At 35.9% G+C, this 27,349-nt stretch overlaps 1 protein-coding gene across 1 annotated transcript in view; it reads right to left on the bottom strand.

Moving 5' to 3' along the window:
- The window catches only part of glu (structural maintenance of chromosomes 4-like protein gluon), a 384,191-nt gene that overhangs the window by 323,322 nt on the left and 33,520 nt on the right, over positions 1-27,349 (bottom strand). Inside the window, exon 4 of the mRNA XM_090413308.1 lies at positions 2,522-2,713. Within this exon, the coding sequence (XP_090269434.1) occupies positions 2,522-2,713 (192 nt within the window). The remainder of the gene's footprint in view (positions 1-2,521; positions 2,714-27,349) is intronic.

Below are 27,349 nucleotides of genomic sequence, written 5' to 3'. Positions count from 1 at the left end.
GTTCTTTCATCATTCTGTTTCGTCCTCCATGACTGATGGCAATATGAGTGTCATGAATTAACTGAAAATTTTCCTCCAAGAAAGTGTAATACATAATCGGATCTCTTTCATTTTTAACAGGTACAACGAGTACCTGTTAAAACATTTCCAATTTTTACGATATCAAATCTTGATAACCATTGATAATCTTCAGGTGTTTTGCCAGAAACCTTATTTTTGTTCTTTTTAACTTTCGCTAAAAACGAATAATACTCTTCTCTTGTAAATAACTGATTATTTGTCCTTTTTTTTGCTCTCAACATATTAACTTGGTCATTACATCATGTTCTCATTATTTCTAAATCTCCCATTATGCTTATGGGTACATAAAATCAATGAAAATGTGGAGAAATGTACATACTTAGTAGCAACTGATGCAAATAAGAAAAAAAGCAACCTCTCCTATTAACGTAGTAATTAGTACTTCTTCCAGGGTTTGTCAATTATGGTTATCTACAGGGCCGGTCCTAGAGTATTGATTCCCCTAGGCAAAGAAATTTAATGAAAACCTATATATAAAACATGTTTTTATTACATTTACCAGACTCCTCTAGGAATTATTCACTTTAACCGGTTAAAGTGATTAATTCTAATTATTCACTTTAACTGGTAATTATTAATAATAACCAGATTTATCACTTTAACCATAACATATATATTGGCCAGTATGTGTCAGTTTTCAGTAAACCGTGAAGGAAAGATTGCCAGAAGGAAGACGTGTGACAAGTGTATTTAGAAAAGGAAGTGTGTTCTGTTTTTCAATCTCAATTGTGAACTGTATGCATTTGTGTTGTTTGTTTAAGTGGCTAAGGAATGTGTCTAGTGTCTGGCGACCATGGGACCAGATCATGAAAACATCATCAAAGTATCTAAGTCAGACTTGGGTTTTAAAGGGGAAGAACCTAAAGCAAGTTGCTCAAAATGTTCCATGTAAAAGTTAGCAATGGGGGGGGGATAATGGCGAGCCCATTTCTGTAACTTCTTTTTGTAGGTAGAAAGCGTTTTGCCGCACAAAATAACCAGAACGTAATACATGCACAAAGAGCACCATGATATCTGGAGGGAATTTGTTCTGTAAAAGAAGGATTGTGTCATTGATTGGGACATTCGTAAAGAGGGCAGAGACGTCAAAACTGACTAATAAATCATCTTTTTTCTAGTGTAATGTTTTTGATGATGTTTATGAAGTGTTGTGTATTTTTGATATAGGAGGGGGAATGACCTACCAACTCCTTGAGAGTTGCTGCTAATTTTTTTTGGCTAAGTGACTACAACAAAACTATAACCATTCCCTACATTAAAGGGACATCAGACAAAATAAACAGAGTACTACAAAAATACAACCTCAAAGCCACCTTTAAACTCCCTGCAAAATTAAAAAGCTTACTCAACTCATCCAAAGACCCACTACTCCCGCTGGCCCACCTGGAGTATACTGTATTCATTGCACCTGTAACATACCATATATAGGAGAAACAGGATGCACAATTCCTATCAGACAAAAAGAACATAAACGACACATTAAGTATAATAAGTATGGTGAAGCTGGCCTTTCTAATCATGCCCTGAATACCGTACATAGAACTGACTGGAAATGCACTAGTTGTCTACATCACACCAAAACATGGTATGAACGCAAATTTAAGGAAGCCCGTGAGATCATTATCAACCACCCCAATCTGAACAATAATGAAGGTCTAAAAATCCCATACATATGGAAAGCATATATTCGACCCACGGAACCTTCCTTTCTAAGAACAACTATAAAAAGGACTGTAGTAAATCCGGGATCCTAAATCAAAAATAACAATTGTAATACTAAAAATAGGATATCACTGTTACTGAAAGAAAACCATCTATAAGAAAAAATGTTTATTCATGTTATCTTAAATTAATCTAGCTTGATGTAATTTGTAAATAAATTTTTTTTTTTTTTTCACTAGAGGTCATGCCAGTAGAATAACATGTGATCAAATCATTGTTTCTCTAGCTTATGGTTTGTAATATAACTCAGCTTGTCTTGTATATTGGTGTATGCTCCAGATGATGATCTTGATATTAAGATCGAAATGTCGGGATAATAAAAAGAGTTAGTTATAACACATTTGTAAAATCCATAATTTTGAAAATGAATACAAGATTATTTATTATAATTTTTTTATTAATAATATTATTTTTTGCAATGTTTTCGTTTCCAACAATTTTGTCTAACAATTTCTTCTCTGCCATTATAAATATTGAAAACATTAATAATCATAAAATCTTTCAATAAAATAAAACACTGTCAAATGGACAGTGGCAACCCAGAAAACAATCATAAAACATTTAGATTAGATCAATATAAAGAAATATTTTGAAAAAAGAAATACTTCTTTCTTAATTTCCAAGTTTTAATATCTACTATTAACAGTCAAATTTTGCATATACCATCACTGGATAAGAAATAAGCTGTTTCATGAAAGAAATAAAGAGAAAACATTACCTTATCAATAATCATTTGAAAATGCACACTGACAGTACAACTTTCAACGTTAGGATGGCTATCACTTTTGTGGATTAAGACACTGATTTTTTTGGATCGGATTTTATTTGCTCTGTAACCAAATACAAAAAGCATGGAATCTATCACATTTGACTTTCCACTACCATTTGGACCCACAATGGAGGTAAAGTTCTGAAAAAGAAAACAGAAAAATATAACCATACAAAATACACACACACACACACACACATGATAACTAATAATTAAGGAATTGACAGCGTAGACTAGAAATATAAATTAAATAAACTTTAATATATACTTTCCGATATTTCAGCAAACGTCACGTAGCCATCTTCTTGGGAACTTAATACAAAGACAACTGCACGCAAGTACTACATAACAGCAAATGAATGAGAATAGAAGCTAGGAAGCTACCGTTTTCCTAAAGTCCTGATGGTGCCCCCTGGCAGGATATATTGGTAGTTCTTAGCCTTTACGCTGAAGTTCTTCTGATAAATGTTTCCCAAATTTGGGGCAGTCTCATGCATCCAAATTTGTTGAGGTTTGGCATGTTCCTAAGGGCCGAGGCTGATTCCATGAATAGTCTTTCATATTTGAACTTGCTGCAGTGTATTACTGTGGCTTTCTTCAATCTTATTCTGTGGCGAGTATCCAGAGCATGGTCTGCAAGCCCAGAGTGGCTGTACTGGTGAAATCGGATGTAATCCTTGTGTTCTGAGATTCTGATATTTGCTCTCCTGCCTGTTTGGCCAAAGTAGGACAGTTTACAGCTGCAAGGGACCTGGTATACACCAGGTAGGTCTAGGGGAAGTGGTTGGTCTCTAGTGGAACAGATAAGGGATGCCAATTTTCTATATGGTCTGTAAAGTGGTCAAGTCACATTATCCACAACCCACCTTCCCCCCCCCCTCCCTTCACAAAAAAGATTACTCTAAATCCATCATCATTCCCTACATCTGAGGCACCTCGGAAAAAATCAACAAAATTTTAAAAAAACATGACTTGACCACTTGTTACTGACCATATAGAAAATTGGCATCCCTTATCCGCTCCACTAAAGACCAACCACTTCCCCTAGACCTACCTGGTGTATACCAGGTCCCTTGCAGCTGTAAATTATCCTACTTTGGCCAAACAGGCAGGACAGCAAATATCAGAATCTCAGAACACAAGGATTACATCCGATTTCACCAATACAGCCACTCTGGGCTTACAGACCATGCTCTGGATACTCGCCACAGAATAAGATGGAAGAAAGCCATAGTAATACACCGCAAATGAAAGACTATTCATGGAATCAGCCTCGGCCCTTAGGAACATGCCAAACCTCAACAAATTTGGATGCATGAGACTGCCCCAAATTTGGGAAACATTTATCAGAAGAACTTCAGCACCCAAAGGCCAAGAACTATCAATATAGCCTGCCAGGGGGCACCATCAGGACTTTAGGAAAACGGTAGCTTCCTAGCTTCTGTTCTCATTTGCTGTTATGTAGTACTTGCGTGCACTTGTCTTTGTATTAAGTTCTCAAGAAGATGGCAACGTGACGTTTGCCGAAATATCGGAAAGTATATATTAAAGTTTATTTAATTTATATTTCTAGTCTACGCTGTCAATTCCTTAATTATTAGTTATCATGTCTAACCAGCGTATAAAGCCTCTCTACAAGAACACACACACACACACACACACACACACACACACACACACACACACACACACACACACACACACACACACATATATATAAATATAAAGGGGTTAAAAAAGGGAGAAGAATGTGAAATACCAGAGAAACTGTTAACAGGTCACATTGTTTAAGTAACTCTGAATTTTATTCTACTTTGTTTTAAAAAAATAAGCAGTATCTTATAATGGAGACTGGATACTCTGTATTACATGTCCAAAAGACTTCCCTCACTGCATGTCTCTGCTCTCTAATCTACTATTCTCAAATCAAACTATGAAGAGTACAACAAATGATCACAGTCAAACAATGCATTCACTTCCATACAAGATGCTTCTTTTCACTAATCCAACAACTAACTATATAAATCCTAAATCCCCAATTCTGTTTAGGATGGTTAAAAATTCATGCTGTCCAAAAGAGAGCGACCTGGTTGTTAGTGAATCGCTCTCTCAGTGACTCACTTAAATCACTATCTTATCGATGGCCTCTTTCAATTCTATGTCTTTTCAAGTTTCCATGGACACTGCTCCACTGAACTAGCATCCACCATTCCTCTGCTTTCCAAAGGGTCTGTTAAAACATAAGCAGTAGTTGTCCAACATCACTTTACAGTATGATGGCAAATATACAGAACTTGGTTTTCCTTTTCCACTCCTGGCCACTGTTCTCTGGAATGCCCTTCCTCCCAAACTATTTTCCAATAACTACAACTTCCAACTCTTTGAGAAAAATGTCAACAGAATGCTTCTTTCCAAACTCTAGCCTACATCTTATGCATGACACTGATGTGCTATAGGTTCTTCAACTTGATATATTAAAAAAAAAAAAAAAAAATATATATATATATATATATATATATATAATAACTCATATTTAAAAAAAAGCCACCTAAGTATTCAGGAAGCAGGCCTGCTGTAATTAGAAATGGCTACTTTAATAACATTGTTTTAATTGTTAAGAATATGAATTTCCCACTGAAATTTGAGCAATACCATAATGCCAACAAAGTTGCTGCTGTTGTTGGCTGAGTGTTCAGCATATCTGCATCCCCAAACACACACTATACTGGCAACACACCTTCACACATAAAAAACTCAGCCCACTTCAAAGCCGGTATAGAAAACCTTACACTCCAACATACTGACATAATGGTCAGTTTTGATGTCTCCTCGCTATTCACAAATGTCCCACTCAAGGTAACCTTAGAGCTCATCCAAGCCAAATTCCCTCCTGATATCTCAGCCCTATTTCAGTTCACAATGAACTCAGGCTATTTCATTTGGCAGGGAAAATTCTACAAACAGATAGAGGGGAGACAGCCATGGGTTCACCACTCTCCCCACCCTTGGCCAAATTCTATATGGAGACTTTTGAAGAGAAAGCCTTAAACTTTGCCCCACAAAAACCTACTATATGGCTTTGCTATGTTGATGATGTGTTCGCTATTTGGCCACATGGCTCAGATCCACTCCAGTCCTTCTTAACACAATTAAACAACTAACGCCCCAGAATCAAGTTCACCTTGGAAAAAGAAGATAACAACAGTCTCCCTTCTCTAGACACACTAATCACCTGCCAGCCTGATGGAACCTTGGCTTTCTCAGTTTATAGAAAACCCATTCACCAACAATTCCCCCATCCCCCCATCTCTCAGAAGAATATGGTGTTATTAAGGCACTACGTAACAGGGCTAAACTAATCTGTTCAAATGACAATGCCCTAACCACTGAACTAAATCACATCCTTATCACGTTCTCAGCCAATGGCTACAACCCCCAAAAAATACTAAAACCAGTAAACCACAACCCCCCCCCCCCACTTCACAACAAAGATTACTCTAAATCAATCACTATTCCCTACATCCGGACCACCTCTGAAAAAATAACCAAAATCTAAAAAAATATGACCTGACTCTTGTTACAAACCATATAGAAAATTGGCATCCCTTATCCGCTCCATAAAAGACCAACCACTTCCCCTAGACCTACCTGGTGTTTACAGGTCCCTTGCAGATGTCCTATTTTGGCCAAACAGGCAGGACAGCGAATATCAGAATTTCAGAACACAAGGACTACATCTGGTATCACCAGTGCAGCCACTCTGGGCTTGCAGACCATGCTCTGGATACTTGTCACAGTAATACACTGGAGAAAGTTTAAATTTGAAAGACTATTCTTAGAATCAGCCTCAGCCCTAAAAAAGGTACCAAACCTCAACAAATTTGGAAGCATGAGACTGCCCCAAATTCAGGAGACACGTACATCATGAGAACATCAGCCCAATGGCCAAGAATACCTAATATAGCCCGCTAGGGGGCACCATTAGGACTTTAGAAAAACAGTAGTCTCCTTCTTCGACCTTTAGTGACTGTGTGCACATGTGTTAATCTTAAGTTCCCATGAAGATGGCAACATGATGTTGCCAAAATATAGGAAATATATATTAAAGTTTATCTTAATTTATATTCCAGTTTACGTTGTGAATTCCTTAAGTAATTTAATAATCAACACCCAATGTAAGCCCACCATTCACATAAAAAACAGTATCAATCATTAATTATTAAAAACAATGTTGGCAAAGTATTCAGTGCTTTTGATTTGCAGTTAAATCAAATTGGCTTTTTTTTTTTTTAAATGAGATATCACCTTTGTGGTTACCAAGTACAAAAGGTCCATCCATTTGTTTAGTTTGCACGACACGAATAACTGCCTATTTGCAATTTACAGCAAGAATTGTGTAATTGTCACAACCTTTATGATATAGTTCAATGTAATACTTCAGTGTTTTTCTGGCAGAATTAATGTCATTAAAGAAATTATATATTTCATAGGTTAACAGACTGAATCATGGGATTTTTGCTAACAGATATGAGAAATGTACAAAATTTCAGTGGCTTGAAATAGAACTTAACATACTCTCCCCCACCACCACCACCACCAAGCAATCCAACAAATATCAACACTGTAATCATTCTTTCACCAGGTGCTTTGCTACATGTCCAGTATGGCAAAATTGTTAACACTGATTATTCATTGGTACAGTACAGCCACTACTTTGTAGCTTGTATTTAGTGCATAAAAGTCCCATTTGTATTAGTAGAGCATTGCAACTAGCTCTAAAATACATCTGTCTTTGGGAAAATCTGTTTGTCACACTCTTTGTTTCCATTGCAGAGTATGTAGAATTGCACTTTCTCCAAATTCAGGAATATGTGCACCTTGTTAAAAATGTGAAACATGGCCTTATCAGAGAAGACAGCATAATGAAGAAATGCATTCTCATGATAACATTTGCCATGCAAACTATTCCAGTTAGGAATGTCATCTGTTTGTTACTTCTTCTGTTTGTATATGGAGAATGGTATATTTTCATGTACAGTTGCAAGAGAGCCAGGTAAATATAATATTATTAGAATTTGATGTTTTGTGACCCTATGTTTTGTAGTGCAGCACCATGTATTATCCTAGTGGCAACTTTTAGAACTAACACCGGTTTTTGTGCAAAATAAAATTCCATTGCTGCACACATCATGTTAAATATTAAATCGTTCCATCGAGTAGTTACCTAGTTACAGCCTTTCAAAATGTGAACTTGAATTACAATCACCCTGTATATTAAATAAAATGCAAAATAAAATTCCATTGCTGCACACATCATGTTAAATATTAAATCGTTCCATCGAGTAGTTACCTAGTTACAGCCTTTCAAAATGTGAACTTGAATTACAATCACCCTGTATATTAATATTAATATACAGGGTGATTATTTTTTTTTATATTAGAAAAAAAAAAACAACTAGGAAATATAATTATTGATGAAAATTTCCCAAAGTTTGGACAAAGATAGTCTGTCATTGCAGCTGAGGTTTGGGTGATGAAGAAAGATCTCACACTTTCTTTGGAAAGATGTTTAAGTCCATGTTCTGCAAGACTGGTTTTGTGGCATTTTTTAGGATTCAATATAGGATTGGTGTTCAGAAAGGCATTTTGTGACATATCAGCCTGTTTAACCAAAGTGGCCAGCAGTTAAAAGAGAAGGAATCTATTAATATTTCTTTTTGAACAGTTGGAAGTTGTAATCCTTATGGAATGAAATCTTTCATAAGGAAGGATGTTCTAGAGAATAGACAGAGGGTATGCAAGGGTGGAAAAGCATGCTGTGTTAGAAGATGAATAAATGGATGTTAGGCAGCTACTGCTTGATCTGAGCTAGGAAAGGCTATAGGTAAACAGCCAATATAAGAGAGCTGCTCATGTTTGGTAGGATGAGCTGGATGTCCTCAAAGGTAAGGATGAACTAAGTTTTTTTTTTTAATAGATTTTTTAATAGAATGTTTGAGCATACTGTTATCAACAAAAATAATGGCAGGGTTTGTAGTTAGTGAGGGGAGGTAATTGGTGTATAGAAGAATTAGGTGATATAACAGAATCCTGTAACACACTTGCATGGTAAAGAAATCTGAAGAGAAAACACTGTCCACTTTTACACACACAGTGAATGACCAGAGAGAAAACTTGTTACCTAATTACAATTACTATGGTAAAACACAAACCATAATATGGATTTATTAAGCAGCCTTTGATGTCAGACCCTACAAGATGCCTTGGAAATGTCAAAGTGCAACAGCACAGGTTTCTCTAAATCATTCCACTGAATGCGTCCAGAATTGAATCATACAGATAGGTCCATATGGGTGGTCATTAAAATTGTAAGTCTCCAGGTGATGAAGTTCACCTTCTCCATTATTCTAGAGAATGCATTGAATATGGACTAACTTCCATGCTACAGGATAGATGCTAGCTGAATATCATCTTTGGGTTTAACTACCCAACTGTCCTAATTACATGGATGTGAAGTGCCCATTGAATTAGCAATATCATTTGGATACTACTGAAATAACATGGATATGAAGCATAAATTAATTGATATATTTCATCAAATATAGCTGTTTGCATGGTTAATTGAATGAAAATAGTATAATTATATAATTAAACATGTCTAATAATTGCAATATTTCATCTCTGACAGAGATATCAAGGGCAGAATATAAGAAATGTAATAACATATATAAAGAGCACACAAACAATAAGTGTAAGATAATAGACTAGAAGCATCAGGTCCTGAGAGATGCTCAATGGATGTTGGCAGCTAGCTTTGACTATTGATGGGAGAGAGCTAAGAATTACTGTTTCCCAATCTTAGGAAGTTTCACACAACCATATATATCTGGATTTTGTAAATCTGCTGCTGATTCCAAGAAGTCTTCTGAGTTTGTATTTGCTGTAGTGAAGCACGGTAGTTTTTTTTTTTTTTTTAAATTCTCTGCAGGTGTCAAAAGGTATGGTCAGATAGACCTGACCAACCATAGTTGTGACAGCAGATATTCTTGAGCTCTTCAAAGCAGATCTCCCAGTACGACCATAATACGATAAGTTGCAAGAACAAGGGACCTTGTACACACCTGGAACAGACAGGAGAAGGAAGATTATTTTTAGGAGAGCAGACAAGGGCAACCAGCTTTATATGAAGTTTGAAAGCAGTGCAGAAATTATATTTCTTCAAAATTCTGGCCATTTTTACTAAGTTTCTTAACCATAACAAATACAACTTGAAAGATTTTTTTGAATCAGCAGCAAATTTACAAAACCAACAAAATCTAAAATACAGTTGTGAGAAGCTTCCCAAGGTTTGGGAAGGTTAGCTTTCAGCACCCACAGAGGACACCCACTGAATTCTAAGCTTCTAGTCTGACGTCAGCCAATTATTTTGTTTTTGTGTACATTATTACAATTTTTATATTGTATCCTAGATGATGTCTCTGTAGCATAGACAAAATATTATAACTATTAAACTTGTGTTTAATTATTTAATTGTGTTGTTTTCATTCTGTTAAACCTGAAGATGACCTTAAATCAGCACCTATGCCTAATACGCATTCACTTGCCAGTTAAGTTAACACGGTGTGGAGCTGACTCACAATGGGTGATAGTTCTGGAGCACATCTCCATTACAAAGGTGGGGATAATATCAAGAGCAGATGCTATTTTTTGGTATCTAGATTGTTCATGATTCTTCTGATGTCCTTCTGGTGAAAGGACATGGGAAGCATCTAGAACACTGCTTCTAGTACAGATGGAAGTGATTTACCTTTGTCATCTATGCTGCAGATAGAGAAGAATGATATCAGGAAGTCAGCTTTGTCTTTAGGCACTGTTACAAGCATGTCATCTGGATAAGAGGGGAGGGGAGAGAAAGGCACCCAATAGTACATTTTTGAAAATTATGGAGCCAACTACCATGTTTGAATAAAAACTTTAGTTTAATATAACTAAAATCTACATTTGATATTTCGACCCTTATGTCAAGGTAATCTTCTGTACACATTATATACAGAGAACAAGCTAATTCGTTCTCTGTATATAATGTGAATGCTCCAGAAGATGACCCTGACATAAAGGTCGAAACGTCGAATGTAGATTTTAGTTATATTAAATTAAAGTTTTTATTCAAACACAGTAGTTGTCTCCATAATTTTCAAAAATGTATTCGGATCACCGTGTAAGCCTAAAAGAAAGCACCCAATAGTTTTGAAAGGAACTAGAAGACAAGATATGCAAGAAGCAAGTTTTCTGCACTGAGCTCATTTTAAGTCAAATGTAGATTTGTTAATGTTGTTTGAATGTTTCAAGTGTCAGTGAAAGCAGGGAATGAATATGAATATGACTTTCACACTTATTAGAAACAAAGAACTGGATAATGGGTAGGAATTCTGAAAGGAATCATGAATTTATTTTAACATCAGTAATTTCTATAATTTGATCAGAGAATTTGGATTAAACAAGTGGTACAAAAGTCTGACCACAAAGAGGAGAAGTTCCATGGATAATCCCACTTGACAAAGGACATGAGGATAGCTGTGATAAGGACACAAGCAATGAAAATTACAAAGGATTATGGGTTACTGAGAAGAAAAGTTACCCCAACAATGAGGTCATGAATTAATGCTTCATTTCAATATTGATAATTTCTATAACTGGATCCAAGTATTTATATAAAGTAAGTGGAAGGATAAGTTCATCCCATTTGGTACTACAGCAATGCCAAAAAACATGAGATAAAAGTGACTGAAAAAAGAACATTTCGCAAGCAATGCAACTTGTTCAACATTATGGATTACTGAAAGGAGAGTACAGAACACATGGAAGGAGAACTAAAAACAGATCTAGTGTTGAACAGAAAGGGTTTGTTAGGTATTCTAGTTTTAGTTTTAGGTAGATGATTTGCATTTTACTTCTGGCTTAAGTTATGGAAGAATTCGAAAAAAGGAACCAGATGGAGTTATGAATGTTAAAGGAATCAAAAATGATAACTTAGATATTTAGAATTAGGGATGCAATAGAAACAGCAGATGAATGATGATACAGAATAGGGAAAGAAATCCTTAAGTTACACAAAGTCAAAAAAGAAAAGTTTCAAGATTTGGTTTTCTCTCATAAGAAACGTGAGACGATGATGTTTTCTTTCAATTATCCTCATACTAGAGGTTGCAAAAAACTGAAGTACATCAGAGACATTACGCAATCAACTCTCACTATAATGAATTCCCAGGAACTACAAAAACAGTTTATGACTGTGATGATTTACTACAGAAAAATTTCATTTAGTAGTAGATGCTATTTGACTTAAATTAAAAATTTTTTTTGATAATTTGTTACAGCAATTATGTGGATAATGGATACTCACTGCAAAGAACACTGCTATACTTAAAAAAAAAACCTGAAATTAATGCACACTTTAACTCTACGATTATAAAGAGCACCTAAGGTACAGGCAAGCATTCCTCTTAGGCCCAATGTGGATGGTATTAGTTCAACTACATATGAGGGTGGTCAGAAAAGTTCTCGGCCTCAACCATAGATGGCAAACAATATTGGCACGATTTTTTTTTTTCCAAGTTGGTACATCTGTCATAAGCATCCATGTGAAATTGCAAGTCATTCAATCAAGTAGTTTGTTTTATACAGTTGTCTGAAGCAAAAAAGTGTTGTCTGTATTCCTTGAAATGGATAAAATTGAATATCGTGCAGTTATAAAATTCTTTGTAAAAGGAGGTTTAATGCCAAAAGAAATTCATTCTAAGTTCATAAATGTGTTGTGTTTTCATAAATGTTTAAATGTTTTATGGGTACTATTCTCCTTCGTTTTCGACAATTAAGAAATGGGCTGGCGAGTTTAAACATTGCCGTACCAGCCTTGAAGATGATCCACATGAAAGACATCCAAAAAAGAGTAACACTAGAAATCACTGATCAAGTGCACAATATGGTATTAGATGACTGGTGAGTCAAAGTGTGTGAAATTGCTGAGATTATAGGCATTTGAAAAGAACATGCAGAATATATTTTGCAAGAAAAACTGCAAATGAAAAAGCTTTGTGCAAGATGGGTGCCGTGCTTGCTCACAGCAGATCAAAAACACACTCGCATTAAAATCTCTGAACAGTGCTTAGAGCATTTTAACAAGAATAAAACTGATTTTATTCTTGTTAAAATGTCGATTTATTACTATGGAAGAGACTTGGATTCACCATTATACACCAGAATCCAAACAGCAGTCAAAACAGTGGACAGAAGCCATAATAAATTTAGTTTAATCCTTTATCCAAGTGTGAGCAAACAAAGTTTGCACCTGAAAATATCTTTAGGACTGGTGTAAGGCAGTACACCAGGTAACTCGTAGCAAAGGTGGACCAAGCTAACATCACTCCTATCTCGGTATCTTCCATAATGCAAAACACATCTCCTTGCAGATATGTATAATGTTATGCATTAAGAGAAGGGCCACTACCCAGACTAGTTTCGATATTTATTGAAGTCTCTTCAGTGGGAGCCAGGTCCAGAAGTGGAGATACCAGGCAGAAGCAATGGTGAGGTCATCTTTACATATAGGAGTTGCCAAATGGTGTGCCACCTTTTTATTAAATTACTCTGGATTTAAAAAAAGATGCCACACCGTTTGGCAACTTGATGTTAGCTTGGTCCACCTTTGCTACGAGTTGCCCGGTGTTGTACTACCTTACTACCACTGTTGTACTACCACAGTCTTGAAGATATTTTCAGGTACAAACTTTGTTTGCTCACACTTGGATAAAGGATTAAACTGTTATTTATTATAGTCAAACTAAGTGAAAAATAAACTTTGGACAGAAGCCAGTTGTTCGGCACCAAACAAGACAAAGTTGGTTCCATCAGCAGGAAAAGTCATGGCATCGGTTTTTCGGGATGCTAAAAGCATTTTGTTTATTAATTATCGTGAAAAGAGTAAAACAATAACCAAGGAATATTATTCCCATCTTTTAACCAGATTAGACGAAAAATTCCTGAGAAAAAAAAAGAAAAAAATCATCTTTCATGAGGATAATGCCCCTGTCCACAAAGGTGTTTTTGGCAATGGGAAAATTAAGGGATCTGCACTATGAATTGTTGGAACATCCACCCTATTCCCCAGATTTGGTTCCCTCTGACTTCTATCTCTTCCCAAAACTAAAACACTTCCTCACTGGTCAGCGTTTTTCTTTGAATCAAGAGGTGATAATTACAGTTGTGGAGGGGTATTTTGCAGATCTTACTGAGAGCCACTACACGGACAGGATAATGCAGTTGACTCATCACTGGAATAAACGTATTAGTCTTAAGGGAGATTATGTTGAAAAACAAAAATAATTTTCAAATTATAAATTCGTTTTTTCATTGTTAGGCTGAGAACTTTTCAGATCACCCTCGTATCTTTCATCCAAGCATCTGGCTAATCTATTAAAGAACCATATCAAACATATGAACTCCTTCATAAAGAACTGTGAACACTTTGTTCAGAAACTATGTGATATTTCAATCGTAACATCAGATATTCTAGCTGGTCAAGATATTTGCAGGCATAGACTTCTGTGGCTAATTGGTTCAAAAGATATATTTCGGTGATTACATCACATTTTTTATTATTCAGTTATACAAAATACTGAAATAATAGTTCCCGACAAGTTTTGTAAATCGTAGGATTTACATCTTCAGGGGGTAAATAGTATAACTTAAAGTTTAAACAAGAGAATTAATAAATACAAATCATAACCGTCTGGCTATTCATAAAACTCAAATAACAGAATGCAGATATAAAACGTTACTGACGTTGAACAATAATGGACGATGTCATGTGTTCTTGTTCTCGTTCATACAGCCCGAGCTGATCATACTTGATGGAGAATTAAACCTTGATTTTTATTGCATTGGGTTGGGTTTTTTAGCATATTAGTACCTTATCATTCAAAAAGACGTACAATACAAAAGAGAACAAAAAATGGGTCTTGCTTTCCATACCACTTCCACTGGACACGATGTACTCTGGCAAAAAACGACGATGTCATACATAGAAAACAACAGTTATATAAGAAAATTTAAAGAAGATGCTAATATGCTAAAAAAAACCAACCCAATGCAATAAAAATCAAGGTTTAATTCTCCATCAAGTGTGGTCAGCTCTAATAAAAAATCTACCTCAATCTGAGCTCAGACTGTATGAACAAGAACAAGAACACGTGACATCGTCCAGTATTGTTCAACGTCGATAACGTTTTATATCTGCATTCTGTTATTTGAGTTTTATGAATAGCCAGATGGTTATGATTTGTATTCATTAATTCTCTTGTTTAAACTTTAAGTTATACTATTTACCCCCTGAAGATGTAAATCTTATGATTTACGAAACTTGTCGGGAACTATTATTTCATATTTCGTATAACTGAATAATAAAAAATGTGGTGTAATCACCAAAATATATCTTTTGAACCAATTAGCCACAGAAGTCTATGCCTGCAATTACAAACTTATGGTGAGTACTTTTGGCATAAAGTTATACAACTAAAGAAACTATGCATTAAACATCTCAACTTCATTAACGTCTAATTTTCCTCATCCGATGCAGAGATAACGAAGTCATCCCGAAATTCATCAAAATCAAACGCATATTCCATACAAACAAGGCCTCCAGAATATATCATAAAATGGAACTAGCTTTTCTAAGAAAAAGAATTACAGTCACTAGAGCTGAATTAGCATAGTAATAACACTTTTTCTCTTCATAATGAACTGGCCACATCTCTTCCATCCTACCTATGGAACAGCATCGATAGTGTTACATTTAACAAAGCAATAGTGATCTCAGAACAGAAGAAACATACATTAATTCATAAGTTCAACTTACTCCTTCAGAAGAAGGAAATACATAAAAAACAACTAGATCATTCAAAAGTAGTTATTAATCTTTCTTCGAGAGTCCTAACAAAAGAGGAGAATAACCTTTTACTTAAGGGTTTTAACTTCGCCTTAACCCCACGTTTCCTACCAAAAATTGATATCATAGCACAAATAGAAAAAGGAATTAGAAATCTACTGGACAACACGGCAGATCTTATCCGTATGGAAAGTACAGCTTTACTATTAAAAAGCAGATTACCTCATAGGAATCTACCTTACAATGAATACGTTTGCCTTAAAAAGTTAAAGGATGACAACAATATTGTCATAATAAAAGCGGATAAAGGCAACGCAACTGTCGTTTTAAATGCTACAGAATATGATAACAAAATGAAAAATTTCCTGGAAGATACAAACACCTACAAATCCATAGACAGAGACCCGACTTGGCATACACACAAAAAAACAAATGATCTAATAAAAAAGTGCCTCTCTATATGGAAGAACTTAAAAAATACTTACAAATACTTACAATCAAAACATCCTTTGATACCAAGAATATATGGTGTTCCAAAGATCCATAAGACAGATATACCTTTAAGACAATAGTAGATGGAAGAGATTCACCGACTTCCAACTTGGCAAAATATCTCACCAATATGATCAATATGATCTCACAACATATAGGAAAAACATCTTCCTTCATAAAAAAATAGTAAACATTTCATAGAAAAAATGAAAGATATACATATTGGTCCAACAGACATCTTAGTAAGTCTAGACATCATCAGCTTGTTTAGAAACGTCCCGAGACAAGAAATTTTGAATCTCCTAGAAGACCTCTTCCCTCCGGACATTTTGAATCTTTTTAAACATTGTATAAACAATACTTTTTTCACCTATAAAGACAGAATCTGGGAACAGAAAGGACTGACCATGGGTTCATCGTTATCACCGGTATTAGCAAACTTATTTATGGAAAAATCTGAAAACAATGCTCTTAAGAATTACCATAAAAAACCAAAAATATGGCTACGCTATGTGGATGATATTTTCATCATATTCAGTGGAACAACAGACGAACTTATCAATTTCAAAGATTATCTCAACAATTTGCACAACACCATAAAATTCACTTTAGAACAAGAAGAAAATAAAAAACTTCCTTTTCTGGATATCCTATTAGAAGTTAATGAAGAAAGTAAACTCTCCTTCTCAGTATATAGGAAGCCGACAAACACTGGAAGATTTCTAAATGCAACCTCACACCACCATCCTTCACAAAAAATAAGCTTAATTAAAACTCTTCGAGACAGAGCATACAATATCTCCAGCACACAAGAAAGATGTAATGAAGAACTAAAATACTTAACACAAATTCTCCAACAGAATGGATATGAAACAAAAACCATCAAGAGAATCCTTAAAATGACTCCAGCTTACAACACAATAAAACAGGATTACAAAAACGCAATCTCGCTTCTTTATATCAAAAATGTTACAGATAAGCTAGCCAAATTAATGAACAAACACAACATAAAAGTAGCCTTCCTTCCTATGGAAAAAATCTCAAGATTCCTACATCCACCAAAACCACCTCATCATCCTCTTAAAAAACCAGGAGTCTACAAAATCCAATGCTCTTGCGGGATTTGCTATGTAGGACAGACAGGAAGATCTGAAGAAATACACATGGCTGAACACCAAAAAGACGTACAATACAAAAGAGAACAAAAAACGGGTCTTGCTTTCCATACCACTTCCACTGGACACGATGTACTCTGGCAAAAAACGACGATGTCATACATAGAAAACAACAGTTATATAAGAAAATTTAAAGAAGATGCTAATATGCTAAAAAAAACCAACCCAATGCAATAAAAATCAAGGTTTAATTCTCCATCAAGTGTGGTCAGCTCTAATAAAAAATCTACCTCAATCTGAGCTCAGACTGTATGAACAAGAACAAGAACACGTGACATCGTCCAGTATTGTTCAACGTCAATAACGTTTTATATCTGCATTCTGTTATTCGAGTTTTATGAATAGCCAGACGGTTATGATTTGTATTTATTAATTCTCTTGTTTAAACTTTGAGCTATACTATTTATCCCCTGAAGATGTAAATCCTACGATTTACGAAACTTGTCGGGAACTATTATTTCAGTATTTTGTAGAACTGAATAATAAAAAATGTGATGTAATCACTGAAATATATCTTTTGGTCAAGATATGTTTCTTTGTTCACCAATATTCCTGTAGCTAAGTCATAGAACTTAGAGATGATTTGTTCCTTCCTGATACCTCTCTCAACTTTTCAAATGTTGTCTGCACTCTAATTATTTCAGATGGAACAGAAAAATTGTCAAGCAGCTTTCTAGCCATGCAAGGGACTGCCCCCCTGTCTCCTCCATGTGCCAATTTATTTATGGAAAACTTGGAAAATCATTTCCTTATGTCAACAAACCATAAACCTTCATATTGGTGGAGATTCACAGATGACATCATCATCTGGAAATATAGTGCTGCTGATTTACATGATTCCTTTTGTCTATCAACTCATTCCACCAAAAAAAAATTGACTTTCGAACTAGCAAGTGAAGGGAAACTACCTTTTCTAGATGTTTTAATTACCAAAAAAGCTTTTCACTTAGTGTATATCATAAGCCTACTCATACAGGTTGTTGCATGCACTCTTCTTCATCACACCATGTGTCACAAATATTAGGTATTATGCTTTATTATTAAATGACACATCCAAAGAGTCCAAGGACTCATTGGATGTGTCATGTAATTACAAGTGTGCCTTCTCATTATAAGTTGTAATGAGAAGGCATACTACTCATTACAACTAACTGTCTCCTTTACTTGATCCTCCAAACTACACAACATCATCTACTGCCCACCACTGCTACCAGTATATATTGTCTATACATTATGTATGTTCTCATGGCCGATTTGCCTTTAAGCAGGATGAAAAACCTGAGATTCTAGGAGAAAAAAAACATGATACTTTCTTATGAGATCAGATAACTCACCTTCAACTGAAAAAGCCCATATAAAGATTTCCCTTGTCACAAGAAAAATCAAACCCAGGTCTTTTCCAACTGAAGGGTGCAATATACCATCATTCTTCCAAATGCATTAAGGAGATGCTTCGACATACACTCAAAAAAAGGACAGTCTCTATAGTTCAAAACAAACAATGAAGAATTACAAACTCTACTCTAACTACATGTTTCAATGGATATTCACAGAAACATGTACACAAATTGCTGTTCGCTTATCTTGCTCCACAGAAAAATCCTGTATTCACTACAGGTCTTTAGTTTCCATCCCTAGTATTGGTAGACTTTCTATCAAGATATTCAAGCTCTTTACATCAGGGTAGCTTTCAAGCCTATTTTTTGACTGTATGAGGTTTACTTCATTCACCTAAAAGACTACAATCCCATTTTTCAAACATCCTGGGGTCTTTCTTACATAGGCATGTTATCTAGAAGTTTTGAAATAAAACAGAAAGAACACGCTAAAAAAGTCAACAATAACAGAAAAGAACACCCTGCCTTACATACAAGACAATTCCACTGCTTACAACAAAAGAATCTACAGGGTGGTCTGAAAAGTTCTAGGCCTTGACCATAGATAGCAATACTATCAGCAAGATTTTTTTTCTTCTAAGTTGGTACATCTGTCATAAGCACCCAGGTGAAATTGCAAGTCATTCTATCAAGTAGTTTGTTTTATACAGCTGTCGGAAGCAAAGGTGTTGTCTGTATCCCTTGAAATGGATAAAATTGAGTATCGTGCAGTTATAAAATTCTTTGTAAAAGAAGGTTTAACACCAAAAGAAATTTATTTGAAGTTCATAAAAGTTTATTGGCACTCTTCTCCTTTGTTTTCGACAATTAAGAAATGGGCTGCCAAATTTAAACATGGCTGTATCAGCCTTGAAGATGATTCACATGAAGGATGTCCAAAATGTGTAAAAACATCAGAAATCATTGATCAAGTGCACGATATGGTATTAGATGACTGGTGAATCAAAGTGCATAATATTGCCAAGATTATAGGCATTTCAAAAGCATGTGCAGGATATATTTGCAAGAATTGCAAACGAAAAAGATTTGTGCAAGTTGGGTGCCACACTTGCTCACAGCAGATCAAAAACGGACTCGTATGAAAATCTCTGAACAGTGTTTGAAGCATTTTAACAAGAATAAAACTGATTTTGTGCATCGATTTATTAATGGATGCACAAAAATTGGATTCATCATCATCATCAAATTCCTGCCATGTACCCTCAAGGGGTGTACAGGATATGATAGTACTACATGAAAAAAATTACATCATTATTAATTTCTTATCTACAATTTTCCTCCAAATCAGTCTGTTACTTGTCAAGACTCCAACATTATCAGATCTTATATTTCTATCGTCTAAAGCACTTTGTACTGTATCAATCCACCTATATCTTGGTCTTCCTCTGGGTCGTTTTGCTGCCAACCTGGCAGAGAACACTTCTTTTGCTAATCTTTCTTCGCCCATTCTGTTTAAGTGACCATACCACCTGAGATTAGCTCTGCTAACGCATTCCTGGATGCTGACAATGTCAAGTTCTTTCCTAATATCCTCGTTTTTAATATGATATTGCTATTGATGCCATCTGTTCACGCCTATAATCTTTCTCAGGACTCTCATATCTGTGGTCTCTAGTCTTTGGTCAAGTGTTTTACTTCTGACCCAGCTCTCAGATCCATAAGTTAAAACTGGTTTGAACACTGTCTTGTATACAGCTAATTTAGTGTTCCGACTAATTTCTCTCTTATTCCATATGAATTTATTCAATTGACTTCCCACCATACCAGCTTTGCTGATTCTGTTGTCTATTTCTATATTTAATTTACCGTCTTCAGAAAAATCGTGCCTAAATAGCTGAAATGTTTCACTTGTTCCACAGGTTCTCCATTCACAGCACAGTTGACATTTTCAATGATTCTCCCTATTTTCATTGTTTTTGTCTTTTTATTGCTGACCTTCATACCATATCTATTACAACAGCTATTCAATTTAGTCAGAGAATCTTGCAGACTTGTAGCAGATTTATTTAGAAGTATAACATCATCTCCGCATAAGGCAAAGAGCTGACATTAACATCTCCAATTTTGATATCATGTTTAATACCACTTTCCTTCATAATGTGATCCATATAGATAATGAATAACAGAGGGGATAAAGTACATCCTTGTCTCACACCAGATTTAACATTAAACCATCTTCCTGTACTTCCTTCAATTCTAACTGCTGACTTACAACTCAAATAAAGACTAAGTATCGCTTGATATAATGCCCCATTGACACCATATAACTTCAGCGTACTGAATAGCTTCTCTCTTGGCACCTTTTCATATGCCTTTTCCAGATCGACAAAACTTAAATACAGATCTTTGTTATATTCCCATGCTTTCTCGACTATGTCGTAAAGTGAAGATCTGATCCTGACAGCCTCTATTTGGCCTGAATCCAGCTTGTTCTTCACCAAGCTTTTCTTCCACAATTCTTCTCAACCGTTTCTCAAGTATGCTTGCATAGATCTTGCCAGGAACACTCAGTAGAGAAATACCTCTGTAATTCTCACATGCAGTTTTATTTCCCTTTTTATATATGGGTACTATGAGAGCTCTACTCCAATCATCGGGAATTCGTCCCTCTGTCCAGGCTTTCTGAACTATGAAGTGCAGCCACTGTAATACTCTTATACCACCATACTTCAGCATTTCTGGTCGAATATCATCTACTCCTGCTGCCTTTCCACATTTCAAACCTTTGATGGCTTTTTCTACTTCTAGTATGGATATGTATTCCTGACTGCATGCCTGGTCAGTGTTTTTTACCACTGTGCTGTCATCACTGCTTGTTTCATTTAGCAGTTTTTCAAAGTAATTACTCCATACTTCAAGGATATCTTTTTCTCCCGTTTTCATGTCACCTTTATCATCTATAATTCCTTTTACAGCACTCTTTCCTCCATTCTTAAGCTTCTTCAACAACCTCCAGAATATTTTGCCGCCTTCTTCATATTTATTTTCTATATTCTTGCCAAAGTCTTCAAATGACTTTTGTTTAGCCAGTTTTACATAGTGTTTAGCATTCTTGCATTTGTCTCTATATTCTCTAAGAGCACAAGCTGACTTATTTGACAGGAACTTTTGGTATGCTTTCTTCTTTTCCATAACTGCCTCTTTAACTTCCTGGGTCCACCAGGGAGTTCTGATTTTTTTATCCTTACAGATAACCTCACCACATGCCTCTCTGGCAGAATCAATCAATGTTTTCTTCAGAGTTTGCCACTGAATCTCCAAGGTTTGATTCCTGTTCTCAAACTCTTTCATTTTTTCTTCAATAATCTTTGTGTATTTTAGCCTACAGTTCACATCTGAGAGCTGCTCAACTTTTATTCGCTTTAAAACTTTCTTACATGTTGTTCTTTTCAATATGAATTTCAATTTTATCCTGCTCAAGACTAAATAGTGATCACTTCCAATTTCAAATCCTCTGTACACTTTGGTGTCCTGCACCAGGGAGAAAACATCACTATCAACAATAACATAGTCAATGAGACTTTTCTTATGCCTTGCCTCTTCTCTCATTGTGAATTTGTGCACATTTTTATGTTGGAACATGGTGTCAGTAATAACCAGTCCATGTCCTGAGCAGAAATCCAACAGATATTTGCCATTATTATTAGCTTTGCTCTTTTCTCCAAATTTTCCCAAAATATATTTGGATGTCTCACAATCATTTCCTACTCTGCTATTTAGATTCCCAACAAGGACCAACTTTTCTTTTTTCATTGTGTCAGTTGCTTTTTCTAAAGCCTCAAAAAATTCCTCCACTTCTACCTTAGTAGAACCTTCTGTGGGACCATAGGCACAAATAAGTCTCATTGTCCAGTTCCCCATTCTCATATTTGCCCACATTACTCTACTTGAGACTGACTGCCATTCAAGAAGATTAGCCTCGTATTTTGTGTTGAATACTATGGCTACTCCTTCTTTTCCTTGATTATCATTGCCTGAATGTAACATTTTGTATTTATTGCTCAGAAAGATCTCACCAGTTTTGGTCTCTTTTGTTTCAGTCACCCCTATTATGTCGATCTGGTACTTATCTAATTCCTCAGCTAGCTCCATTTCTTTGCCATTCAGGCTTCTTACATTGACAGTACTGATCTTTAACTCTGGTGATGTTGAGTTGGGGTTTATTTTCAGATTTGTTCCAGTAGCTGACTTTTCGCTGTTCGCCCTGGTTCCCTGGCGAAAACAACGGGGGCCTTGTTTAACCGGGCGATGCCCCAGCCGGCATGAAATTTTGTCATGTTGTACCATCATTCTATATTTTGGTTTAACCAATAAGAATACAATTTGGTCGGCTAAATCCCAAATTGACAGCCCATCCTCGTTCGTTCATTATCCAAGTAGATACCCAACAGGGTGCACCACGAGAAGGTGAGGATTGGACATTAGGTCAGAAGCCCTGGTCGGTTCTCCACATTCCTTTAAAGGCTATGTGGAGGTCTCCTCTCAGTTATACAGCTTTGACCCTTAAGCACCCCCTTGAGATTTGGATTCACCATTACAAACCAGAATTCAAACAGCAGTAAAAACAGTGGACAGAAGCGGGTTGTTCAGTGCCAGAGAAGACAAAGTCAGTTCCATTCAGCAGGAAAGATCATGGCATTGATTTTTCGAGATGCTAAAGGCATTTTGTTTATTAATTATCTTGAAAAGGGTAAAACAATAACTGAGGACTATTATTCCAATCCTTTAACCAGACTAGATGAAAAAATTCGTGAGAAAAGACCCGGTTTGCAGAAGAAAAAAATCCTCTTTCATGAGGACAATGCTCCTGCCCACAATGGTTTTTTTGGGAATGGGAAAATTAAGGGATCTGCACTATGAATTGTTGGAACATCCACCCTATTCCCCAGATTTGACTCCCTCTGCCTTCTATCTCTTCCCATAACTATAACTCTTCCTTGCTGGTCAGAGTTTTCATCGAATCAAGAGGTGATTGCAACTGTAAAGGGATATTTTGTAGATCTTACTGAGAACCACTACAGGGACGGGATAATGGAAGTGGAGCATTGATGGAATAAATGTATTTTTCTTAAGGGAGATTATGTTGAAATATAAAAATAATTTTGAAATTATAAATTCGTTTATTCATTATCAGGCCGAGAACATTTCAGGCCACTCTCATACTATGATCATCATTTCATGAAGTACAGTTAATAGGAATCAAGGATTTGAAAATTGCTTATGAGATCTTTCCAAGTCAGACTTCAATTTTTAGCCAATTATCTGCACACAGTGCTGAACAATAGCTTAGTCGTGCAACCTCCCACGCTCTAAGTGGTTCTGTTCAACTGACATAGTGATGCTCGTGGAAAGGCTTAGATGTTGGTACTGCATTTTTACTAAATAGCTTAAGGAAATTACAACGTATACTAGGATATACATTAAAATAAATTTTAATACACTTCCAATATTTCGGCAACGTCACATTGCCATTTTCACAGGAACTTAAAAACAATAAATCTGCACGCAAGCACAACAAACAGTAAATGAGGATGAAGCAGGAAGCTATTCTTTCTCCTAAAAGTCCTGATGTACCCCTGGCAGGCAATGTTATTCTTGGGAGATTGGGCTGAAGGTCTTCTGATATAGGTTTCCCAAATTTGGGGCAGTCTCATGCAACCAAATTTCTTGAGATTTGGATTGTTTATTAGGTCTGAGACTGATTCCATGAAAAGCCTTTCTTATTTGAATTTACTACAGTGTATTATTGTGGCTTTTTTCCACCATATTCTATGGCAGGTATCCAGCGCATGGTCTGCAAGACCAGAGTGGCTGTATTGGTGAAACCGGATGTAGTCCTTGTGTTCTGAAATTCTAATATTAGTGTCCTGCCTGTTTGGCCAAAGTAGGACAGCTTACAGCTGCAAGGGAGTATACACCAGGTAGGTCTTGAAGAGGGGGGGGGGGTCTTTAGTAGAGCAGATAAGGGATGCCAATTTTTTATATGGTCTGTAACAAGAAGTTAAGTCATGTTTTTTTAGGATTTTTGTAATTTTTGCTGAGAAAGTGTTGAGAATATGGTTTAGTTCTCTGGTTAGGGCATTGTCATTTGAACAGATAAGTTTAGCCCTGTTGTGTAGTGTCTTAGTGTCTAAAATCCAAAAAATATTGAAACCACCACCCCACCCCACCCTCTCACAACAGGATTACTCCAAATCCATCACCATATCCTATATCAGAGGCACCTCAGAAAAAATTACAAAAATCCTAAAAAAACATGACTTAACTTCTTGTTACAGACCATATAAAAAATTGGCATCCCTTATCCGCTCTACTAAAGACCAACACCCCCCCCCTCCGGACTTACCTGGTGTATACCAGATCCCTTGCATCTGTAAGCTGTCCTACTTTGGCCAAACAGGCAGGACAGCTAATATCAGAATTTCAGAACACAAGGACTACATCCAGTTTCACCAATACAGCCACTCTGGTCTTGCAGACCATGCGCTGGATACCCGCCATAGAATACAGTGGAAGAAAGCCATGATAATACACCGTAGTAAATTCAAATACAAAAGGCTTTTCATGGAATCAGCCTTAGACCTAAGAAACAATCCAAACCTCAAAAAATTTGGTTGCATGAGACTGCCCCAAATTTGGGAAACCTACATCAGAAGACCTTCAGCCCAATCGCCCAAGAATACCAACATTGCCAGCTAGGGGGAACCATCAAGACTTTTAGGAGAAAGAATAGCTTCCTGCTTCGTCCTCATTCACTGTTTGTTGTGCTTGCATGCAAGTGTCTTGTTTTTAAGTTCCTGTGAAAATGGCAACGTGACGTTGCCGAAATATTGGAAGTGTATTAAAATTTATTTTAATGTATATTCTAGTATACGTTGTAATTTCCTTAAGCTATTTAGTAAAAAAAAAAAATAGCAATGGTTCTTACATAGTTTATTTTTTTATATAATGTTATAGTTCATGCTTACTTTTATTGCATTTTTTAATGTCTTTTTAACACAGAAGAAGCCACATTTTTTTTTAAAATATATTTCTTTGTAATAATGTTACTTTATTACTGTCACCTGTTTCATCAATTATTAACCTCAGAACAATTTTCAGCTCCACAAATTAAAACAATTAAAAGTTATTCAAATACTGCCTTGTATCTCAGTGTTTTGAATATTTTTTTTCTTATATGAATATATATATATATATATATATACACACAGTGGTGCCTTGGTTAACAACGGCCTCAGATAACGATGTACTTGGTTAACGACGAATGGCTATAAGAAAAAAAATCTCCTGGTTAACGACTCTCGATTATGCGAACCTCTATCCGATCTAAAAAAACCGCAATTTTCCGATCGCACTCAGCCACGCACAGGAAGACATTGTCAAATAGAGAACAGCCACATGGCATAGCTGTGAAGCTCAGATATGTTCGACCCATCATAGCCAGCTGTTTATGTTTTCCATTTATTGTTTCTTTTCTTGTAGTGTACTGTGCTTTATTTTAAAATTTGTGGTTATAACTGCATTTTATGATGAAAATGAATATTTAAGCATTTATTTTTTATGTGCTGGTTCATATAGACAATAAATCGGCAGGTGCGTGGCACTGTTCGTTCGCCATCAAAAGGCAAAATCAAATCTCATCTGTATAATAAGGGAATTTCATTGCTAAGGGTACTTCAAGGTTGAATGTCAGAATTCTTCTTTTTTGAGCAAATGGAAAATCTATTACTAATTTGGATCAAAGAAAGAGAAATGGTGGGTGATACTACATCTCAAAATGCAATCTGTCAGAAAGCTAAAGAGATTTATCAAGATTTGAAAAAGAAGATGTCGTGATCAAGTTCTGAGGTAGATGATGATTTCAAAGGTAGCAGAGGTTGGTCTGACAACTTTAAAAAAAGAACAGGAATTCATAGTGTGGTCAGACACGATGAGACAGCTAGTGCTGACAAAGCAGCAGCAGATAAATTTGTCAATAGTTTTACAAGAATTATAGAAGAAGGAGAATACCTACCTCAACAAGTCTTCAATTGTGATGAGACTGAGTTATTCTGGAAGAAAATGCCCAACAGGACATTTATCACAAAAGAAGAAAAAACACTTCCTGGGCATAAACGAATGAATGATAGGTTAACATTGCTTTTAGCAGCAAATGCAAGTGAAGACTGCAAGGTAAAAATGTTAACCTACCACTCAGAGAATCCCCGAACATTCAAAAAGTTCAACGTCTCTAAATCCAATCTCGGTGTTTTGTGAATGTCTAACAGCAAAGCCTGGGTCACAAGAATAGAAGTTAGAGACTGGATTTGTGAAGTGTCAAAGCTTATCTTGAGCAAAACAATCTGCCTCTAAAAGCCATTTTAACCTTGAATAACACACCTGACCATCCAACAGGCATACAAGAAGAGCTACCAGAGGAATTAGATTTTATCAAGGTGATTTTTCTTCCTCCCAAGACTACATCTCTGATTCAACCTATAGATCAGCTGATAATTGCAAATTTTAAAAAACTTTACACAAGGGCACTTTTTACCAGGTGCTTTGAAATGTGTGAGGCTACCAACATAACCCTAAGAAAATTTTGGAAGGAAGAATTCAATATTGTCATAGCAATTAGGCTAATTGTAAAGGCTTGGCAAAAGTAACAGTGAAATGTCTCAAAGCAGCATGGAGGAAACTGTGTCCTTCCTTTGGTAATGAAGAAACTTCAGATGAAGGACACAAATTGGTAAAGGACATTGTGGCAACTGCTCATGATCTTAACTTGGAA

The sequence above is a fragment of the Typopeltis vanoorti genome, chromosome 24 (assembly GCF_054136105.1).
Source record: "Typopeltis vanoorti isolate ZY-2024b chromosome 24, IOZ_Tvanoo_1.0, whole genome shotgun sequence".
NCBI lineage: Eukaryota > Metazoa > Arthropoda > Arachnida > Uropygi > Thelyphonidae > Typopeltis > Typopeltis vanoorti.
Note: the sequence above shows the minus strand (reverse complement) of the source record. Positions and strands in the feature narration are given on the sequence as shown.